This window comes from Cebus imitator, unplaced genomic scaffold (assembly GCF_001604975.1).
Source record: "Cebus imitator isolate Cc_AM_T3 unplaced genomic scaffold, Cebus_imitator-1.0 Scaffold23, whole genome shotgun sequence".
NCBI classification, from domain to species: Eukaryota; Metazoa; Chordata; class Mammalia; order Primates; family Cebidae; genus Cebus; species Cebus imitator.
In genome coordinates, this window is record NW_016107338.1 from 4,540,864 (window position 1) to 4,563,213 (window position 22,350).

The 22,350-nt window shown below is 44.4% G+C and overlaps 1 protein-coding gene and 1 non-coding gene across 3 annotated transcripts in view; both read right to left on the reverse strand.

The window, feature by feature from the left end:
• The window catches only part of ANTXR1 (ANTXR cell adhesion molecule 1), a 270,413-nt gene that overhangs the window by 52,256 nt on the left and 195,807 nt on the right, over positions 1–22,350 (reverse strand). The window contains exons 15-18 of one of the 2 annotated variants that reach the window (XM_017522087.2): positions 15,026–15,121; positions 14,223–14,390; positions 3,330–3,410; positions 868–1,235 (exon numbers count right to left, since the gene is read on the reverse strand). In XM_017522087.2, the coding sequence (XP_017377576.1) occupies positions 1,227–1,235; positions 3,330–3,410; positions 14,223–14,390; positions 15,026–15,121 (354 nt within the window). In that variant the 3' untranslated portion in view covers positions 868–1,226. Of the gene's footprint in view, positions 1–867; positions 1,236–3,329; positions 3,411–14,222; positions 14,391–15,025; positions 15,122–22,350 lie in introns of those variants that run through there. The other variant, XM_017522085.2, reaches the window with a different exon arrangement.
• Positions 13,902–14,005, reverse strand: LOC119470148. The gene has a single exon (XR_005199025.1). It is a non-coding gene; the product is annotated as a U6 spliceosomal RNA (small nuclear RNA).

Consider the following 22,350-nt stretch of genomic DNA (forward strand, 5'->3'; position numbering starts at 1 on the left):
TGATGGCAGATGGAAAACATTCGTGCTCCCTGCTGCCATTGCTGACCTGGGGCTTGGATGGCTCTGAGGAGGTGGGTGCCGATCCTAGGGAAGGGCGGTGGCTCTGGGCTCTGGCTCCCCGAACCCCTGCTCTGTGCTGGGGCTGGAGGCCTTTCAGCAGCCTCAGAGGCTCTGTTGGTGGGCTTGTGTCTGCATCTAGAGGACTGGGGTGGAGTAGCTAGGGGGAGGATGAAGGAGACAGGAATTGAGGAGGAAAATCTGCCAGGTTTCTGTGAGGTCAACATGTGTTTGAAGCAACTTAGAATGTAACCGAGAATGCAATTAGGTGATTTTTGTTTTTGTTTTGTTTTAAAGGAAAAATTCAGAACCTGTGACTCTTGTTCATGAGCACATGCCTGGATGGAGTCATTTTGAGTTTATGGAAAATGTGGTTAGCTCCATAAATCAGTGCTGAAGAATTCTTACAGACTCACCACCATGCAAGCAACGCAGGTCTCTAGTGAGTCTCCTAAGGTTATGCAAAACAAAACAGAAGAAGCATGTAGACAAAGCTACAATATTGCCCCCCACCCTTCCCCTGGAATTCTTTCCGGAGTAGCCATAGGCAGCTCTGAATTCTGGCTCTTACTTCATCTGTGACCTTTCTTGTGTAACTCCATGTGTACATCATGTGGCTGTTGCCATAGCAACAAGGACGCAATTTTCTGCATCTATTTTTCTCATGTATCTTATCACTTTAGCAAGACTTCCACAAACAAAGGGTACTTAAAAGTAAACTGGATAATTATAATTTGTGACAGTGATGACAGTATGTTCAAATGTATCCAAATTCTTGAGCTTCTTGTATTGCAAATCTATTATTTTGCATGGCTAGAGAATAAAAGTTCAAGGTGGCATTGTGTTTCTCAAAAATGTTTCTCACATGAACATCTTCAGCTGTTAATACAAACTTTCATTCAGAATTGGTAAATAAGAGATTCAATTTAGGTGTGATTCATTAGAGGAAGTTCCATTTATTTTCATTCCATTGTTCTTGGCTTTATGTAACCAGCCTTTTGCTCCCAAACGGCATTGATTCTTCTGTCTTATAAATGATAATATTTCTTTCTGTCCAGCCTCTTTCCTATAACCCTCCCACTTCTTAGGTTGACCCAGTTTATGAATTTGTTTCTGGCAAACTGGTCCATGGAAAATGGAATGTTAACATATTTTAGTGGAGATGTTTTTCAATTGCTCTGAAAAAAAAATGGGATCATACACTGTATCAGCAGGTTCTATCACAAAAAATAGTACTACTGAACCTTAGTTTAGGTATCTTATTATTATTTTTTTCTTAATCTGTTAGAGGAGTCTCATGCATGCTAAAAAGATTTCTTCATTTCCCATAGAAAGCAGATATATATTTTATAAGACCAAACACCTCCCCGAGTACTAACTTTATGATCTATGTTCATTTCTCCTAACTGTAGCATTTTAATTTAAAATTTGGTATAAAAATTTGGTCTTGTTGACTGTCACAGACAAAAGGTCAAATTTCATCTGCGATGAGGGCCAAGTCAACCCAGCATTTATATGAGCTAGTTTCACGTTTTCACTTGCCTGCCGTCCTAGTCACAACAGGAACAGCTAATTGGGCAGTGGCTCACATGAGCTATGAAACTTTAGACCAAACCTCCTCAGCCGCAAACCACCCACTGTCACCAGGTGTGAGAGGTGGAGGTGGCAGGGCCTGTCTATCGGGCTCTGCTCTAATGTTAGCTGTGCCATGCTGGAGAGTCAGCAGAACACACATACCAACTGCAATATGGCTTGAAGTTCCGCATCAACCATCCTCAGACAGCAGAACAGCACACAGCAAATAACCATAAGGATATCTGCCATCAATGGAACATTTCCTTTTTAAAAACAATTTTTATTTTTTATTTTTTGAGATAGAGTCTTGTTCTGTTGCCCAGGCTGGAGTGCACTGGTGCAATCTCGGCTCACTACAACCTCCACGTCCCTGGCTCAAGCAATTCTCCTGCCTCAGCCTCATGAGTAGCTGGGATTACAGGCATGTGCCACCACATCTGGCTAATTTTTGTATTTTTAGTAGAGATGGGGTTTCCCCATATTGGCTGAGCTGGTCTTGAACTCCTGACCTCAAGTGATCTATCCGCCTTGGCCTCCCAAAGTGCTGGGACTGCAGGTATGAACTATCACACTCGGCCTGATTGAGCATTTTCATGTGTTCAGCGGTAGGCCAAATGCTTTACAAACATTACCTTCTCCAACCAGTCACAGTAGGAAGTGGTCCATGCCATCTGCTTTATAAGGATGAAGTTCAGAGAGGTCAGGTAATTTGCCTGGAGTTTTCTAGCCAGGAAGGAAGGGTGGTTCAAACCCAAGTCTGCTTGATTTGGAAAGAGTTCTAAATGAGATACTTTTATTTTGCTTTTGGATTAATGTGCCTGATTCCCAAAGAAGTGGCTGGAAGATGCAGGTTGCTGGTAGTTGAGGGAGAACTTGGTCCCAAGTTTTGGTCTGTAAAACTTGTGGAAGAGAGACTCGCTCTTACATAAACAAATAGCAATAGTGTTATTTCGGCAGAACTGAGGTTGTTTCCACTGTTACTTGTTACTTACATTTGAACCAGAACAAACTTTTCAACATCTCTTGTCTTTTGGAGAATGCAGTTAGGTGATTTTTTGTTTTTGTTTGTTTTTCTTTCCTCATTTACAAAATGAAGCCGTGCGCTGGATGGTTTCTAAGGTCTCTGTTGGCTAGAGATATTCCAAGTTTAGCCTTGATGGTGCCTAGACAAATCCTCACCTGGGGTGAAAGATCCCTCTGTGGTCCTGGGCCAGCTGGGCCCAACACCTGCTGGGAAATGGTAGGTGTTTTCCATGGCCCCTTCCTTGCCCTCACCCCATCCTTGCAGTGCTGGCACTCTGTTCTGCACCACTGGCTTGTGTGGCCGATGGCCAGCAGAATTCCCCACTGAAATGGCCCCACGTAGGGGCCAGTCCTGCTTTATTCTCTCACTGTGTTTATACATTGAGAAGCTCAAATTCTACAAAGTTAAACCCAGCCTATTTCTGTCAAAATCCTTTTCAGAAAAGCAAATCAAAACTCAAGATCTTGTAATAACCAACATTTTGAAAATTGGTATCTGATTTGCTGCAACATGAAATAATAGCTGGAATTGTATATCTGGAGTTACCCTAACTCTGTTTTAGAATCCAAAGTTATTCTAGCTCTACAAGAGGGAGAGAGACAGAGGGAGAGAGAAAGAGAGAGAGAGGGACAGAGAGACTGATAGACACCATTAATGAATTAACCAGTCCTACCGTGTCTCCTGGCTGTGGACGCATTACAGAAACACGATCATATCCTTTCCTCAGTAGAACCCACAAGGCATCAAGTTTTCCCTGAAATAAAACAAATGCACCAAGATTACATATTGAAAGCAGACCTGGGGCTACCCCCCGCTGCCCCATAGGCACACAGAACTTCCTGTGTTGCTTCAGTCAGGCGAACAACACAACATTGCCAATATGGTAGCGATGGGATTAGTGACTCTGCAGTCCCTTAGTTCAAAACTGGAGCTTTGTGAATGGAGGAGAAGAAGAGACATACACACAGAAGGCTCTGATGTTTGTGAAGGACACACCCTGAGGTCTGAGTACAGCCCCACATTTGCAAACATAACTTCATTCAAGATCTGGGCTTTTGTCCTTCTCACATTTCTGGGAATATCCTCACACCACAAGTCAATCTTTTCCCAGTTCCACTAAAGTGTTTTCTTCCCACTTGGTACCCAGAGCTCATTAATGAAGACACTAATGACAAATTCTGGAAAATTACTTAACATAAGTGTCGACAGGGCAAGACCAATGAAAGGCCCCTGGAATGCACATCCCTGGCTGTCTGCTAGGCTCACTTAGTAGCTATAACTTGCTCAGAAGCCTGGGCTCGAGAGATGAATTACCAAGCGTTACAGAGGACCAAAAACCACAAACCCTTTGGGGTTGTGTGTAATTGGCTAAAATGGAGAAGAGTAAGTATGTCAGTGCCAAGGCTTTCACAGCTGATGATAAAGAACACCTCTATAGGTGATTTTTATTTATATTCCCTGGAACCTGTGACTATGTTACCTTACATGGCAGAAAGTACTTTGCAGATGTGATTAAGGATCTTAAGATGGGGAGAGTATCCTGAATCATCCAGTGGGCTGAATCTAATGACATGGGTCCTTCCTAGAGGAAGGACAGGTGAGTTTTGGCAGGTGAGTCAGATCTAGAGAAAGAGATGTGTGGATAGAAGCAGAGTCACAGTGACTGGGTGTGAGAAGGACTCAACCCAATGTTGCTGGCTTTGGAGATGGAGGGTGGCCATAAGCCAGTGGGTGTGAGCAGCCTCTAGCATCTATAAAAGACAAGAAATAAATTCTCCTCTAGAGTCTCCAAAAGGAAAACAGCTCTGCCAACACCTTGATTTTAGCCCAGTGAGACCCGTTTTGGGCTTATGACATCTGGAACTGTAAGATAATAGATTTCTGTTGATTAAACCTTTAAGTTTGTGGTAATTCATTACAGCAACAAGAGGAAACTAACACAGTCCTTCTCATTCCCTGATATATTCTATGTTAATTTGCTGATTGTCTGTCTGTGCCCCCTGGAATGCCAGTTTCATGAAAGCAGTGGTATTGATGGTTTTGTTCACTTCTGTCTGCCTAGCCCTTAGGATAACATCCCCTGCTCAATATGTATTTGTCAGATGAATGAATGTTCCTAAGTGGTAGGTTCTTCCATGGGTGTCTTCTAAGTGAATTGTCCCAGCAGTCCCAGAGGGCTGTGCAGAGGAAAGGGAGGGTTGGAGAGATCAAGTAACTTGCCAAAAGGCAGACGGTTTATAAACCAGAGAGTTAAGATTGGAACCCATGTCTGTCTAATTCCAAATCACATATGCCTTCTATTACACCAACTCCAGATTCTTCCTCATGCAGATCTTCTGGCGAGAATGCTTTAATTTAGATCCTTTAGAACTTAGGGTTTCTCAGCTGTAGGTTGCAACCCTTTAAGCTCTCATGAAATGAGTTTTGTATAGGAGCAGAATGTTTAAGAAATAGAAGAGAAAATATTAATTGCACATGGTGAGGATATTGTGAAAAATTTATTTCAGTGAAATGTGTCTAGGTGTGTGTACGACCATGTGTGCACAGATGTGTGGGCCTAAACTGAGCCAAAATGTAAAATGTATTTCCTATTCAAGCCTTAGGAACGTTTGAAAATCCTAATCTTACAGAGGTCTTTGAATGACAGTGCTGGGAAGGTTGGAGAAGTCTAAAGAGTTCAAGTTCCTGGACACAAAGCATTTATATAGGGGCAGTGTTAATTTAAGAATTATCTTGAAGATTTCATGTTCTGAAATTTTCTGGTGGGTTACATACACGTATAAAATTGCCCTCTTTAATCTTTATGAACTGTTGTTTGAGTTCTTGCGGGTTAAACTTTGTCTTGCCAAGTGTAGTGTTTCTCATCTATTTTGGCAAGGAATTTACAAAAGCCTTGAAAAATATTTTGAAATGATTTTAGAATGCTGGATAGCACTGGCTGCTGTGTGCAGGATCATCAGCTCTATATTTTCCTTTACGGTTCTTTTGGATAAGCATTGATATTTTAGGACATAACCAGGTGGGTTTCCTGGATGAATGCCTCTTTTTTCTTTCCCCTTTTTTTCAGAGGCGGAGGGCTCCCAGCATTTGGCTTTGTAAATTAGCCCACCCACAGAGCTGTGTGTGCTAATCAGTCAACTCTATGACAAAAGTGCAATGAGAAGGGGCTGAAAGAACACTTGGCTGTTGAAGAAATGTATTAATTAGCTCAGCAGAAATTTAAAGTTACATGCATAGCAAAAGAGCAGAAACCACCTAGATGTATAATACCAGGAGAATGGGTAGTAAATGATGTTTCTTTGTGGCAACAGATCACCCTATGGTGTAGTGTTTAAGCACAAAGTGACCGAAGCCAGGCTGCCCCAGTTTGTACTCTGGGTCTCCTTTTTACCAGCTCTACAGGTTGGATGAGTTGTGTCATCTCCCTAAGCCTTACTTTTCTCATCTTTAAAGAAGAGATAAATAATACTGTCTACTCTAGAGACTTGCTATAAGACGTTAAATATTGAAGTTAGGTACTTGTCTCATAGAAGGTATTCATTAAATGTTACCTATGATCACAGTAAAGTCATTAAAATGATCATTTGGGAGGCTCTGTAGAAAGATGGAAAAGAGTGTAATACGGAGTGTAGGAATCCAATAATTTGAACTTTGTAAGCAAGCATCTGCCCATCTTCTATTCTGTGCTCCTCCAAGCCTATTTTCCTCTTACCCACAAGCCACAGTTTTATCCCTTCTGCCCCAATCATGCCACCCAAGTTGCTCGTACTAGGGCCACCCATAGCATCCTGACTGCCAAACGCCTTAACACTCATTTCACTTGGTTCTCTGGGGAGATTCCTGTGCTGGGCCTCCCCTCTGCACACTCTCCCCCGGCTTCTGTGCCACCAGCCTCCACCTGCTCCCTCTGACCTCTCTGCTGAGTTCTTCTCAGCTTCTTCTGCCCCTTCTCCATCTGCTTGCACGTGACATGGTGGTCTTTATTTGGCACCTCTATTCTCATCTCAGCTGAGTGCTCTCATCTAGTCTCATGGGTCCAACTTCTACCTATCTGCTGGCGACTCACAAATTCTATCCTCAGCCCAGTCCTCTCTTGAGCTCCAGATCTGGGTATCCATTTACCTATTGAATCTTAATTGTAATGTGGATGTCAAATTGAACTAACTCTTCTCCCCATACCTGCTCCTCCTTTTGCACACCCTCCCTTGATTCATGGCACCGCCATCTATCCTGATGGGCATGCTGGGTATCAGGAATCATTCTAACCTCCCTTCTCTCTGCTACCTGCTCGTGTCCAATGCCAACCGTGTCGCATGGATGTTCTCTCTGCAGCAGCTCTGCTGCCACCTCCTCCCATCTACCCCTGACCCACCACCTCCACAGCTCCTGCCTGGGCCCAGGCCCTCATCATCTGTCACTCATTCTGTGAATAGTTTCCAGATTGGCTTTTCATCTCCAGAGTCTCTCTCCACTCTCCTATTGATTAATGACAAATTTTATTGCTAGCCCAAATGGATGCAGTGCAGTCAATAAAATGAACCACGAAACATCTTACTAGCAGTGTGAGTTTGGGCAAGTTACCTAACCTCTCTGTGCCTTGGTTTTCCATTTGTGGTTTCTACTGCTCTGGGTATCCATTTACCTATGGAAAAATAGCTTCTACTTTCAAGGACTATCATCAATAATAAAGGCATTAGTGAATGAAAGCTGCTTCCCGACTTGTAGGGCGTGCTTGATCTGGGTGAGTTGTTGTCATTGGGCTCTCCTGGCCAAGGCAAGATTAGCTAGTTTCAGGTATATACTCAGCATTCTGAGTTCTGGCTATCCCACAAATGAACCCAAAGTCTCCAGTCTGTGGCATAGAAAACTGGGCAATGAATCAGTCAATCAATCAATCAATCAACACAACTTTTCACCTCTTTATACTCTTACAGCAGGTAGTTTTTATGCAAGAGTTTTAGAAAAACAGTGTTTGTATCTAAGAAATAAGCTTTAGAAAAACAATGTTTACGACCAAAATGAGGATAAAAAATAACTCTCAAAAGTCAACGAGCACTGCATGACAAAGGCTCTTGGAGCCTTGATTTTTCTGAATGCAGGCAGAAGTCTGTCATTTAAAGACTGTGGCAGTGTGCTCGTTAATAACAACCCTTTGGGGCCAGATGTGCCACAGAAGAGTCTTCTAAACAGTCTCTGGGTTTCACCTAAGGTCTTGGAGGATCCTTCTCAGTTGCCTCCACTTTATCTGTCTCAGACTCGGGTGCCCGGCATGCACAAGCCTCTCCACAGCATGTATTTAAGACACTGATCCTCACTCCCCGGCAAAATGCACAACTGCTTCTGTGAAGCTAAGGCAAAGATTTCTCCATGAGCCTCAAGCCCTGTGCCAGATCGTATTAACTGACACTTTTGAATAGCTTTCTTTCATTTGAAGTTGACAAATTTTGACTATAAAATGAGAAATTTACCTGTTCCAGGTTCCTGAACTGTATCTTAGCCACAGACAATATCTTCTAATTCACAAACGCATAGGGGAAGTTCTATGTAAACGCTAGCTTCGGTTTCTTTCTAAACAATAAGACTGTGCTGGGAATGATTATCCAGCCAGCATTCACAGCACTCTGGAGGTAGAGGGCTGGGCGTGGTAGCTCATGCCTATAATCCCAGCACTTTGAGAGGCTGAGGTAGGAGGATCACTTGAGACCAGCTTGGATAACATAGTGAAACTCCCATCTTTACAAAAAATAATAAAATTAGCTGGGTGTGATGGCATATACCTCCCAGCTACTTGGGAGACTCAGGTGGAAGGATCTCTTGAACCTAGGAGTTTGATGCTACAGTGAGTTACATGATTGCACCACTGCACTCCAGAACAAGACCCTCTAAAACAAACAAACAAACAAAACCAAAGCACCCTGGGCCATCAGCTTTTGTGGTGGGGTTTCCTGGTTTTTGTTTTTGTTTTTTTTTTTTTGCCAGGCAGCAGTTGAATCTTTTCTTTTGGTTTGTCTGCCTTAGCCAGTTGGAAGATAGAGATTGAGAATTTTGGGAGTAGTTCAACTTATAAGGTCCCTATAAACTGACACCTGACTTTTTATACTTTGAAATACATGGTAGGCCAGGCATGGTGGCTCACGCCTGTAATCCCAGCACTTTGGGAGGTTGAGGTGGGCAGATCGCAAGGTCAAGAGATCGAGAACTTTCTGGCCAACATGGGGAAACCCTGTCTCTACTCAAAAAACACAAAAATTAGCTGGGTTAGCTGGGTGTGGTAGCAAGTGTCTGTAGTCCCAGCTACTCAGGAGGCTGAGGCAGGAGAATTGCTTGAACCTGGGAGGTGGAGGTTGCAGTGAGCTGAGATCTCATGACTGCACTCCAGCCTGGTAACAGAGCAAGATACCGTCTCAAAAAAGGAAGTAACATGGTAAATAGCGTGACCCAGGCTTTCTCTCAAAGGAAATAAATTAATTGATTTAATGGATAATGTTGGAAACTTTCCGTACACACAGACACACACACACTCACAGGGTAAGTTTTGATGTGCTTTTTAATCTTTCGGTTTTTAAGAAAATTTTGCCCATATAGCTGGGCATGACTTCATTTGTCTGAAATGGTCAGCCCGAATTTAATGAGAAGCACGGGGTATTGTAAATCCAGGGGTGAAAACCAAGCAAAGGAAAATGCAGGCTAAATATCAGGGAAAATTTGCTGATCATGAGTCTGGAATGAGGAAAGGGGGAGGTGTGGTCGGTGTGGTCAGTGCCTTAAATTAGATGGGGAGATGGTGGGTGGAGAAGAGCCCACTGTGGACTTCCTCTCTCCATGTGTTCTCTCTGGGTTTGCTTGGCAGATGTGTTCACCTGCTTCTCAAAAACTCCATTTCATGGGAACCAATGAGTCTAATGCAATGCAATTCAATAAGTATATGATTCTGGCTCCTTTCACTGGGGAGCCAGGAGTCTTTCCAATACCTGCTGAGAGGTGGTGTGAGGTGGAGCTGTTCTCCTTGCTTATAGTGGAGATAGAAGGCAGGCAGTGAGTGGATGGGTCACTCTCCCTGATCTGCAAGCCCCCATTCATTCTCTACCTGCCCCCATTCATTCTTTGCCTGCCTTCTCCATGCCTTGGAAGCCTGCCTCTGTATCACCTAGCCGCCCTTTGGTCTTGGTCTGTAAAGAGTCAGAGGGTCAAGATTTTTGGATTTTGAGGCCAAGGGGCAACATTATATAGATACTTACATAACCATTAAAAAGTGTAAAAACCATTCTTTGTTTGCAGGTCATATAAAAACAGGTGGTGGGGTGGATTTAGATTGTCAACTAAAGAAACAGTTCCTGTTGAGTAGTCTCTTTGCAGGGTGCGGCTGTTCCCAGAACCCAGTAACACCATTTCCCCACGTGCTCTTTAGGTATAATAGCTCTTGCTGTTGCCAGCTCCTGGTGCCTCACCATCCGTGTGGGTTCCCTTAGCATTGCCTACACCTCTGTCAGTTCAGTTCTTTTCAGTGTGCTTTCTGCCTCCTATCAGGACCATGGCGAGTTCAGGGAGAGAGTTGAGGAAAGGGAAGCACAGTTTATGGTACCACATAAGGCCAAATATTTTGTCCAAGGCCGAGCAAATGTCCTTAGGCATTCTGGCTAGCACGGGACTCATTGTGGATTATACATCTTGGTAAAATAGTATGAAACCTGAGATTCCAGAAGCAAGCCTGCCTTATTTCTGGACAAAGAGCACACATGATTACTTTTGAATTTCTTTCTATGCTTCCAGCCTCCTTGTTGCACCTAAAACAACCTCTTTTTCTCTTCTCTCCTCAGAGAGATGGCATGAAGAATGTCACGTTCCTGGACAGAGTATACCAAAATGGTCTGTGTGTTTTGACTGGCTGGATGCTCTGGGGAGTGGTTGCATAATTACGGCTCATGCCTCAGCTCTTTAATAAGAGATGAGCCAGGTACAGCACTGTTTACTGGGGATTCGAAGCGTACCTGGTGCCTGCAGGGGTTCAAATCTGGTGGAGAGAAGGCTCATAAACATGAGTAATCACACCAACGGCTATGTGTGCATTTCCTCTACAGTAGAAGGAGCTGAGTAAGCATTAGCATTAGCTGTTCCACCAGGCAAAGGGAGGAGTCATGCTCTGCGTGTCCCAACAAGGGAGTCCTGTTGAGGAGCTCTGCGAGTCCACCGGCATCCTAGGTCATTTCCATCTGGCCTTTTAGCTGACTCCAAGACACTCAGATCCCCAACCACTTAACATTAATTCAGCAGTTGTGCTTGTGGTAACAATGGACCCAGTGTGAACTTTAATGTGGCTCTCCTTGCTGAGATGCATGAAAAATCGCTGCAGTGCAATCATGCTCTCTTTGCCTATTTTAACAATCCAGGCACCACAGTTCCTGCCCTCCAAGAACTTCCTATGGAGTGCTGGCTGGAACCTTTGGTGACAACTTTTTTTTTTTTGCGACAGAGTCTTGCCCTGTCACTCAGGCAATGGCGTGATCTTGGCTCATTGTAACCTCAGCCTCCTGGGTTCAAACGATTCTCCTGCCTCGGCCTCCCATGCAGCTGAGATTACAGGCACCTGCCACCACGCCCAGCTAATTTTTGTATTTTTAGTAGAGACAGTGTTTCACCATGTTGACCAGGCTGATCTCGAACTCCTTACTTCATGATCTGCCTGCCTCTGACTCCCAAAGTGCTGGGATTACGGTCATAAGCCACCGTGCCTGGCAGGTGACAACTTCTTAACTGAGCTTGTTAATACCCAGATGGCTAGGCCCCACTTCCAGAGTTTTTGATTTAGTAGATCTTGGATAGGGCCCAAGAATGCACATTTCTAACAAGTTCTTGGGTGATGCTGATGCTGCTGGTCCAGGGACCACTTTGAGAGCCAGTGCTTTAATACAGAGACTAAGAGGAAGCTCAAGAGCCAGGACTGCAGATAAAGTGATAATTGGAGCAATAGAGGCATATTGCTCAGCGAGTCTGGAAGTGAAATTAGAAAAGGGAGGCAATGTGAACAAAAGGAGTTTCACTTGATGGGAAAAAGTGGGCGAGTGGTGAGGGTCAGTGTGCTTTTGGAACCTTTTGTGAGATTCTGAGTTGACCTGGGAATCTGTATTTTTTAAAGAACTCCCAGGTGGTTCTGACACTCACCCAGGTTTGAAATCCTCTGTATATTCAACATCCTACAGTGCCTGGCACACAGTAGCTGCACAACAAATAGTCACTGAATTGATGCTATTTCCAAGTGGGTGTTGGGAGTGCTTAATGTATTAGCCCATGTAGTTATTTATCTCATCAAATTCAGTCCCAAACCACCCCTTAATAGAGAGTGTTCAAACAGAATTAATGTTCTCTCAATGTCCAAGATTACAGAAACAAAAACCTGGCTGTAACCAAAGATGTGGTGTAGTCACAAGGTACAGATTCCTGAGAACGGCATAACAGAAAATCCCCTTTCTTCTTCATGGCTGAGAATCCACTTGGCTCCTTCCTGTCTGCACACGCATGCACGCCACTGCATGTTCTTCATTAGAAAATAATTAGAAGCAAACAGCTGTTAGTCAAGCGAGCTGCATTTTGCCCACATCTTTCCTGAGTTCAAGCCATTACCCCAGGGGGCAGGCTTATCCTAAAAAAAGAATCTCACTGCTTTGAACACGGCAAACCAAAATAGAAATGCGTGGCAATTCAGGTGAGCCTGAGCTAGCTCAGCTGAGGAAACCAGTAACGTTTCGCTACACTGCCTGAAATGCTACTTCTTTCGATTTTGGAGGAGAAGGGCTGCTCCAAAATTAGCAAATTAACTCAGTAAATGATGAAAATAATCTTTGTTGCCATTGAAGATGGGTAAGGCTGTGTGCGTGCGTGCGTGTGTGTGTGTGTGTGTGTGTGTGTGTGTGTGTGTTTGGATGGTGATGGGAGCTGGCTCTATTGAGTCTTTCACTTGAGGCCTTAGAATTGGCTCAGTTTTGCTTGCAGCATGAAACTGGAGTCTGTAGCCCTAAGTTGGGGGCCTTGGGTTCCAGACCTCAGCAGGATAAGGACTTTGCCTATCTCAGTAGGAGATCAGAGAGTGGGGACAGATTATGTCTAGAGTCTTTTCAGCTGTAATTTTCCAGTGCTCTCTGACAAGTGGCATAATGCAGATATTTACGGGCAAGGCTAAAGAGTGAAGATGTTAACTGAATCACGTCAATTCAAAACCATTTGCACCAAGAAGAATAGAAAAGAGGCCTTCATGCTGGGCACAGTGGCTCAGGCCTGTAATCCTAGCATTTTGGGAGGCCGAGGTAGGTAGATTGCTTTAGCTCAGGAGTGCAAGACAAGCCTGAGCAACATGACGAAACCCTGTCTCTCAAAAAAACAAAAAAACCCAAAAATTAGCTGGGTGTGGTGGTGCATGCCTGTAGTCCTAGCTACTTGGGGGGCTGAGGCCAGGAGGATGACTTGAGCCTGTGAGGTCGAGGCTGCAGTGAGCAGAGATCACAACACCCCCTTCCAGCCTGGGTGACAGAGTGAGAACCTGTCTCAAAAAACAAACAAAAAAGAGGCCTTTAGGAAGCATTAACTGCCTCCTATGGCTTACACTTCCCAATAAACCAAAGAAGATTTTAAGCTCTGGAGGTGTGAAGGAAAGAGAGATGGTGGAGAAAAAAGATTTGCTCACAACCAGGAAGAGTGAGTCCTAGATCCATGGCCAATGAGATTTGCTGGTGAGCCCTGACACACTGGCAGGAGGAACAAATAAAAGGGAATGGGCTTATGTTATGGCCAAAGGAGCAGAGATTAGCATCAAGGAGAATGCTGCTATTTTTCTTAGATAGTAGATTGTCTACTAAATGAAGTTATGAGATGCTATGGAAATTTATGGTCACTCTTTGCAGTTACTACCCAAATTACTTGACTCATAGTCCATGCTTATTCTACTACTTTGCCATGGTGATTATTTTTTTCTTTGTGGTCTATCACCCAGGCTGGAGTGCAGTGGTGTCATCTCAGCTCACTGTAACCTCCACCTCCTGGGTTCAAGTGATTCTCCTGCCTCAGCCTCCTGAATAGCTGGGATTACAGATGCGTGCCACCACACCTGGCTAATTTTTGTATTTTTAGTAGAGACCGGGTTTCACCATGTTGGTTAGGCTGGTCCAGAACGCCTGACCTCGTGATCCACCTGCCTCAGCCTCCCAAAGTGCTGGGATTAAAGGCACGAGCCACCGTGCCTGGCCCAATTTTTTAAAAAAATATGGAACACTTCATGAATTTGCATGTCATCCTTGCCCAGGGGTCATGCTAATCTTTATATTGTTTCAATTTTAGTATATATGTTGCCGAAGTGGGCACCATGGTGATTTTTAAAAAGCCTAGTTTTCAACCCAGATTAAGTGGAAATCGATAAAGTAATTACTTGTATTTTCAAGTCCATAATTTTAGATAATTGTTCCACTGTGATAAGCTGGATTTGGGGTTGGGATTTTATCATGTGGAAAGATTTTGATTCTTTACTATGTAAGTGTTTTATCAGGACTGACGACAGATCTTTGAGTAGAGAGAGATATACCTTGATTGGAGAGTACCACTTCCGGGGGGAAGAAGGCCGACGCATATTGTTGTTGAGATTTCGAGGCTCAGGGAATTCATATTCCTGCTCCGGCATCTTGACTCTTGCATTCTTTGCCTTTTCTAATTTAGCACCTTCTTCTGTGGAGCCCTTTTCTCCCCAACGAACCTAAAATAAATAAAATACAATGAACCTAAAATAAATAAAATACAACGAAACAAAATGACAAAATATGCTGCCCCTCGAGAATGGGAATGACAAATACGTGAATGACTTGCAATGTGAGTGCTACCCAACGCTGGTTTCCTTTGGGTTTTGAGGGCCAGGGAAGAGGGAAACTGTGGGAAAAGAGAAAAGGGGAGGACTGAAGGAACAGAGAACGTGAACCACATGGATGGATATTTAGGGAGGGATTGTCCAGGCAGCGGGCACAGCACATGCAAAGACCTTGCAGGTCCAGGTAAGAACTTTGCATTTTATTCCAGTGAGAAAAGAAACCACAAGGAGGTTTGAGCCAGTGTGCAACCTGCTCTGACTCATGGTGGGTAAGGCATGGGAGTGCAGTTAAAAGCCTGTCCCTCCCATCTCTCCATCTTTCTGCCTTCAAATCCATATCCCCACCAGACCTCAAGCAGGTTTTTAGCAATTTGCTTTGGGTTTCTGACATTGAGTGGTCAGCATCGTCTATGGCCATACCGCCCTCAGCACGCCTGATCTCTAGAGGCTAAGTAGGGTCATGCCAGTTGGTACTTGGATGGGAGTAGTTGGTACATAGGTAAGTGTACATTAAGCTGTCCTCTTACCTCCATCCTTTTAATGCCTCCAACACCTCTCCCACCATAATAAGAGGCATCTACCGTTGGCCACTTTTTCTTAGGCAGACCATCATCATCTTCTTCCTGCAGAGAAATTGTGGCACATGAAGGAAGCAAAACAGCACTGCTGTGTGGACCTGCCTACTATGGCCAAGTGATTAGGAATAGAGCTTGTAGAGTCAGACTGCCTGGATGCAATCCCAGTGCTACTGTTTCCTGAGACCTTGGGCCAGTCATTGAAACCACCTAAGCTTGTTTTCCTGATGTGTAGAGTGGGGATGTGAGCAGAGCTACCTGATAAGTTTGTGGTACAGTCCTCTTCTCTTGTTCTCTTCTGCAGCTCTGCTCCTTTGTGGGAATTGCATCCAACCCCACCTGTATGTGCTGATGACTTGCGAATTTACATCTTCAGCCCTGATGCCTCTGAGCTCCAACTGCTCACTTGATATTCACATTATTTGGGGGCTAAAAACCATCTCAATAATACCACGGCAGACAGTCCTGACTTCCCCACCCTAAATGTGCTCCTCCTGTAGTCTTCCCCACTGTCTAGAAGTCACTCTCTCTTCCTTACTGCCTTTCCCCTACTCATCCCCTACTCAACTTGCCAGCTAGTTCTGTTGCTACTACTTAAAGATCTAAAATCTGTTGACTTCTCCATCCCCACCACTACCACGCTGTGCCCACGCCCCCATGCACTTGCTTCTGGACACTGTGGCAGCTTCCCAACTGGCCTCCTGTTGCCCTCAGACTCGCCTACGATCTGTTCTTCATAAAGCGGCAGAGCAAGCACAAACACCAGCTCTGCCTTGTGCGTTCTGGCCTTGGCTCACCTTTCTAGACTTCTTTCTTGTTACGGCCCCTCCTCCTGAGCTCCAGTCTGCCTGCCCTCTCTCTGTTCCTCAGATACTCTGAGAAAATTCCTGTCTTGGGGCGCACAGTGTCCCCTTGTCCAGAAATGTACCTTCCCCACACCATCTTCTGATAGATAGATTTTCATATTGCTCCTCAGAGAAGCCTCCCCTGGAGAATTTCTTCTAAAGTAGCTGCAGTCTCTCCATCCCATCAATCTGTTTTATTTTTAGTTAAGGATCTCATCATGGCTTGTTATTTACTTAATATGTGTCTCTCCACACTAGAACACATGTTCCACAGAGGCTTTTGTTTATTTGTCATGCTTACGATTGTATTCCCAGTTTTTAGAATAGCACTACTTAGTATGTGGGGAGTGCCCAAGAATTGTCTGTTGAATTTACAAATAAGTTAAATGAGGCAACTCAGTAAAGCAGTTAACTCAGTGTCTGCAACTTAGCTCAGTGACAAGAAGTTAGTGTTTATATTTTTTAAGATGAAGAAAGAAGACAAGAGGAACCTGTAACTTTATGGATAGAAAAAGGGAGGAGATGTAGCGACTACTCTTCAGCTTGGCACTGTAATTATTCTTGTTGTAGGGAGAAAAATATCACCATTTTCAACCATGGATGGATTATAAGGAAGTGGCATGATTTTTCCCCTGGGTAGAGAAAGGAAGCTGGAAAAGGGGTTGATTTGGCAGAGGAATGAGTCAAAGAGAGAGAAATTGCTCACAATGCCAAAGTCTGCTTCTCACAGCCTTGTTCTGGTGGCATTTGGGTGAAGTCCTATGCAGGGCACCACTGTGTGGGAAGGGGGACCCTGTGCAGGAGGCAAGGTACAAAGAAGCAAAGACAGGGGAGGTCAGGACAAAAGGCGACAAGACAAAGCAGGAACATGTTGGGACATTAAGACTCCCTGAGTTACATGGTGTGCTTGGGATGGGTAGGCTTCATTAAAATGATTTTTAAAAAATTGAATACAACTTAAAGGACAGAGAGATCATAGCAGACTAGGACGTACGACATTCTGACAACTGATGCTTGGGTCTCTCTCTCTCTCTCTCTCTCTCACTCTCACTTGGTTGCTCTCTCTCAGATTCTGCTGACCCTTGTATTCTAAGTGCAAAGTAGGTGCTCAATAAACACATATTGCATTCATGATAATACACCATTGAATTTATGCAGCCTTTCCCATGCTATGTGCCAGTCACTCTTCTAAGTGCTTTACATGTATTGTTAATCCTTTAATCTTGCAACCAGCCAGGAAGGTATGTGATGTTATTATTCCTGTTTTAGAGAATGAGAATAGAGAGGTTAAATGACTTAGGTCAGCAGCTTGCATGTGGCAGAGCTGGATCTGAACTCACGCAACCTCATTCTCATTTGATTTTTTCTCAGTCTGGATTTTGTTCTTTTGTGGTTTGCTTGCAGTCATTTGATGGCAACAAATACATGCTCATTTTTGACTTCTCACTCCTTGTACCTGCGAATTTTGATGATTTTTTTTTTTTTTTTGAGAAAGAATCTCTCTCTCTCACCCAGGCTGGAGTGCAGCCTGAACCACCCCAGCTCAAGCAATTCTCTCACCTCAGCCTCCCTGAGTAGCTGGGACTACAGACGCATACCAGCTGCCCAGCTAATTTTTCTATTTTTTGTAGAGATGGGGTTTTACCACGTTGCCCAGGCTGCTCACAAACTCCTGGGCTCAAGTGATTCTCCCACCTCAGCCTCTCAATGTGCTGGGAATACAGGCATGAGCCACCACACCTGGCCTTAATTTTGATAATTTACAACTGCAAAATATGACAAAATAAAGTTCCCAACACAATAAAATATTATAGTTCATATTACTTTACCTTATAATTTCAGAGGTTTCTTTCACCTTAGGACATGAAAGCAGGAATCTTATATATCCTACATGTGATTAAACTTTACACTGAAGGTGGATGTATGTTTCTGTGTGTCTGTGAACACAGATACACAAAATATGGCTCTGAAAGCCTGGGCATTCCTGGTCTGGGCAGTTTTCCAAAGGAGGTAACAGAAATTCTATCCCCTAAAACTGAACACAGCAGCACTACAAACGTTAAGAAACTCCAAGAATTAAGCCGCTTTATTCCATACGGGACTGAACTAGGTTCATTGGCCTCCTAATTTTTTAGGAGCTCATCTATTTAAGCCTTTTCACTGCGCAGAAGAGGAGTCAGGTCTAGAGAAATGAAGTGACTCCTGAAGGTGGAGTTCTGGTGTGGTTTTCTGAGGCCTTGCCCAGGGAGTTTTCTCCCCCTATATTTTACGAAAAGAACTTAGACTTTACAATTGGCTTTCTGTAATTAGCAACCCCGAGTACTGAGGATATAGTAAGAGGCATGAAGCCGGTTTCCGCCGCTTTCCAGGCTCCCTTGCACACCCGGGCAACCCCCCTCTAGTCCTCGTCCTCCCTCTACTCCCTGATCCCACCCTCTAGTCCCTGGCCCCTCCCTCTAGTCTCTGGCTCCTCCCTCTTGTCCCTGGGCTGGGGATGGAGACATCGCCACCCCCTTGCACATGGGCAGGACTGGGCCTTCTTGAAACAGGAAATGCTTAGGGCTTGGGCAATCTCCATAAGCTGCTGCGCCACCGAGCCCGTCGCTTAATCCCCTGACCGGAGCTGGCCTGCCAAGCTCAGACAACAGCACCAGGCAGCACAAAGGCCCAGGGGCAGACGGATAGGAGAGTCAGAGTTTCCCCTGCAGTTAGCATGGATCTGTTTACACATTCTGGAGACAGGAGGGTTTTGCAATCCCCAGGAAGAGAAGGAAATCTTTGATGTGTCTTTTCATTTGGCCAAAAATGGATGGAGTAGAATCCCAGCCTCTCAGCAAGGCCACCAAGAAATTCGGCAGCCCCGAAGGGTGGATTTTTACATCTCATTAAATCATAAAGGCTCCTACACTGCCCTTCAAGGATGGTAGCAGGGAGGGAGAAAACCACCAATACAGAAATCCTCAGTGTAAGCTGGCTTTCTCCTAGTACACAAAACCAAACAAAAACCTTGCTGTCCTCTATGGTGACTGGAGGAGGAGACTGGATGATCCCAGTTGCTTTGGATGAGAAACCAGGGGATCAGGGGCTTGTGGGCAATGAGAAGATGAGCAGAACAGAGTGGGGCCAGGAGACCAGCAGACTGCTACAAGGCCCTGAGTGGTGGGAGTGGCAGGTAGTAAAGAAGAGGCCCTTTACTATTCCACCAGGGGTTGTCGGCTGCACTCTTTTAAACCTTCAGTAAAATTTGCTGCGCAGTTGGATTTGTGCCAGTGCTGCTAGATCTGTCTAGCAAACCAAGAAGATGAGATAACATGGAAGAAGCGAGGAGCAGGAGTCAGTGGTGCCTGGGAGAAACCGCAGGGATTGGGGGAGGGAGGCTGGTTTCCCATCAAGGGAAGTTGTGTTTAAATCTGAAAGGATGTGGTGGCTCCAGACGTCCAGCTGGCTGGAGTTTGGGTAACACAAATGGCAGCACATTCCTCAGATGGTGGAGGCCCCTTCTGACCTGCGTGTCCTCAGGCAGACCTGGGTGTGCCTGCAGGCACAGTCCTGCTTGAGGAAGAAACAGCTGTAGAGGATGAAGTCTGTGAATTCACTTGGCCTGTAATTGGACTAGCCCTGTGCTGTCCTCAGATCCTGAACTTTTCCCATCTTTCCCAGTCGTGCCAGGCTTTTGTGCAGCTCCATGCTTCAACATACAGGCCTCCACAGGCCTGGAAAGCCCTTTTCCCATTTCTTCTACCCATCCCTTAATGTTGTTTAAGGGTAACCTATTCTGCGAAGAACTCCCAGATTCCCCAGAGAATGCAATGCTCCCTCCTCATGTTTCCACAACTCCTTGTATTACCTTCCACTCACTCAACAAATGTTTAACTGTTAGTTATTAAGCAAAGCAGAGGGTAGAAGGGATGAATTTTCAGATTCTGGGGCTGCCTCACTCCTGCATGTAGATGGTTCACAGAACAACTCCATAGACTTGACGTGAATAGCGCCCCCTGGAGTTGTGCGTAGGGTGGCCCTCTCAGACTCATTTGACAAGTTCTTTAACATTCCTGCTTTTCTGGTATCCATTTACTGGAAAAGCCACGTGGCCAGTTTGACCCAAAGACGGCTCACAGCTCCCAATTCACTGCAGGTTTCAACAGGAATGATCAATGAAAAGGAGCACATAACTGAAAAAGAAGCCCAAGGCAGTAGCTTTAAATCAGCTTTTAAATTAATTTTAAATGTCACTGAACTGGAGCACATCTTAAACTTACAAGCTCAACAAGGGCCTTTTATTTGTCAATTCCTTCACTAATTCAAGCAACTATCATTGAGTCCCCATCACCTGCCAGCACAGTGTTATATTTTGAGAAAAAGAGAACTCAGCTGTCAACAGTATTATTTACATTTATAGAGGAGTAAGTTTTGTGAGGATGATGCCGTAAATGAAAGGACTAAGGCTACAGAAGCTCCGAGGTCTGGGAGGCTCTGAAGGGCAGAACTTAGAGTAGAACTGGCGGGACTGTCTCATCTGGTCTTCGGGGTAAGTCAGGGAGATGCCCACAATATCAGTCTTGGAGGCAAACTAGGAGTGAACTGGCAAGTCAGAAAAATCCAGCAATACTTCTGTTTGTAAATAGAAAAAATTCCAAAGGACTTAAGATTTCACTGTTCTGAGCTGCATTTGACATGTCACGGCACCATTTATCTGTTTACATAAACAAAGTGACTAAAGACAAAACAAGGATTGTCCCGTATTCTTCCACAAAGAATAAGGTGTTTATTTTCCTAGCAGCAATGTTCCTTTTTTTTTTTTTTTTTTTTAAAAAATAGAATACTTAATTTTGGGCCTTTTCTAGGACTTCTGTTTGGAGTGTATGTGTGTGTGAATGTGTTTGTGTGTGTGTGTGTGTGTGAGAGAGAGAGAGAGAGAGAGAGAGGATGTGTATTTAATAATCACTGGCAAGAAGATGCCTGACAGCTACTCTGGGTGTCTGTGTAGATGTGTGTGGAAGGATGCCAGGCCTGTTGGTATTAGGAGTTCAACTTATCTGGCCCTGTATAATTTTCCATAGTTCAGTTTTCCTATCTAAAATTTTCTTCCTATAGAGAAATTTCTTTGTTAGGATCAATGAGCATAATAAAAAATCTGAAAATAATTTCATCCTTCGAATCCAGGTGCCTACTGTTCACTGGATGGGCATCAGTGCCTATTGAAGGCATCAGTGCCTACTCCTCTCCCTTCAGGTACAAAACACCAACCTACAGATGTCCACGTATTCACATCCTCTCTCACTCTCACCCACTCACCAGTGCATGTATGCTAACCCATGATTAAAACAAGACACATTCTTCTTTTTTTGGAAGAGTTGGGGTCTTGCTCTGTTGCCCAGGCTAGAGTGCAGTGGCATGAACATGGCTTATTGCAGTTTCCAGCTTCTGGTCTTAAGTGACCCTCCAGCCTCAGCCTCCCGAGTAGCTGGGACCACATGAGTGAGAGCCACCATGTCAAGCTAATTTTTATTTTTGCAGGGATGGAGGGTCTCTCTGTGTTTCTCAGGCTGGTCTCAAACTCCTGGCCCTAAGCAATCATGTTTCAGCCTCTCAAGGTGCTGGGATTACAGGAGTGACCCACCATATCAAGCTCCCAGATGCATTCTAAAGCTTCATGATGAAACATGGTGATGTGGGAACATGAAAGAGAAGACAGGCAGGAAACATGGAGATAAGAGAGCTAAAGAGAATAGCTGCACACTAAGGGCATGGACAGAGCACAGAAAATAAGTAGCCATCTTTACATCAGTCTTAAAAGGGTGTGTGTACTCTGTCTGAGTGACACTTGAGTCAGAGGGGGTGACACTACCACTCAAGGAAAGAGCACCCGATGCTCCTATCAAGGAGTGGAGGCCTTGCTCTTGGATGCAGGAGCTACATCATCTTCAGGGCCAGGTGAGGAAAGACTGCTCTATGCTTCTTTTTCAAGTACAAGTTTGAATTCCAGTCCCATCACTTAATAACTGAAATCTTGGGGCAACTAGTATTTTAATCCAATTAAAATTCAATTTTACATCTATAAGATGGGGAGTCATAATAGCACACTTTTGTTTCAGGGTTGCTGAATGATGAAATGAAATATACCAGAAAAAGTGCTTCACATCATTGCCTGGATAGTCGTAAATGCTCAATAAATATCATCTTTAGTAATTAACCGCTATTATTAATTTTCATACACTCACATGCAATATCCACCAGGAATTTCTACCTTTCTTCCCAATTAGGACTGATTAGGTCACTAACTTTATAAACCTCCAATTATACACCCTTGTTTTGAGATGGAGTCTCACTCTGTCGCCCAGGTTGGAGTGCAGTGGTGTAATCTTGGCTCACTGCAACGTCCATCTCCCAGGTTCAAGCAATTCTTCTGCCTTAGCCTCCCAATCAGCTGGG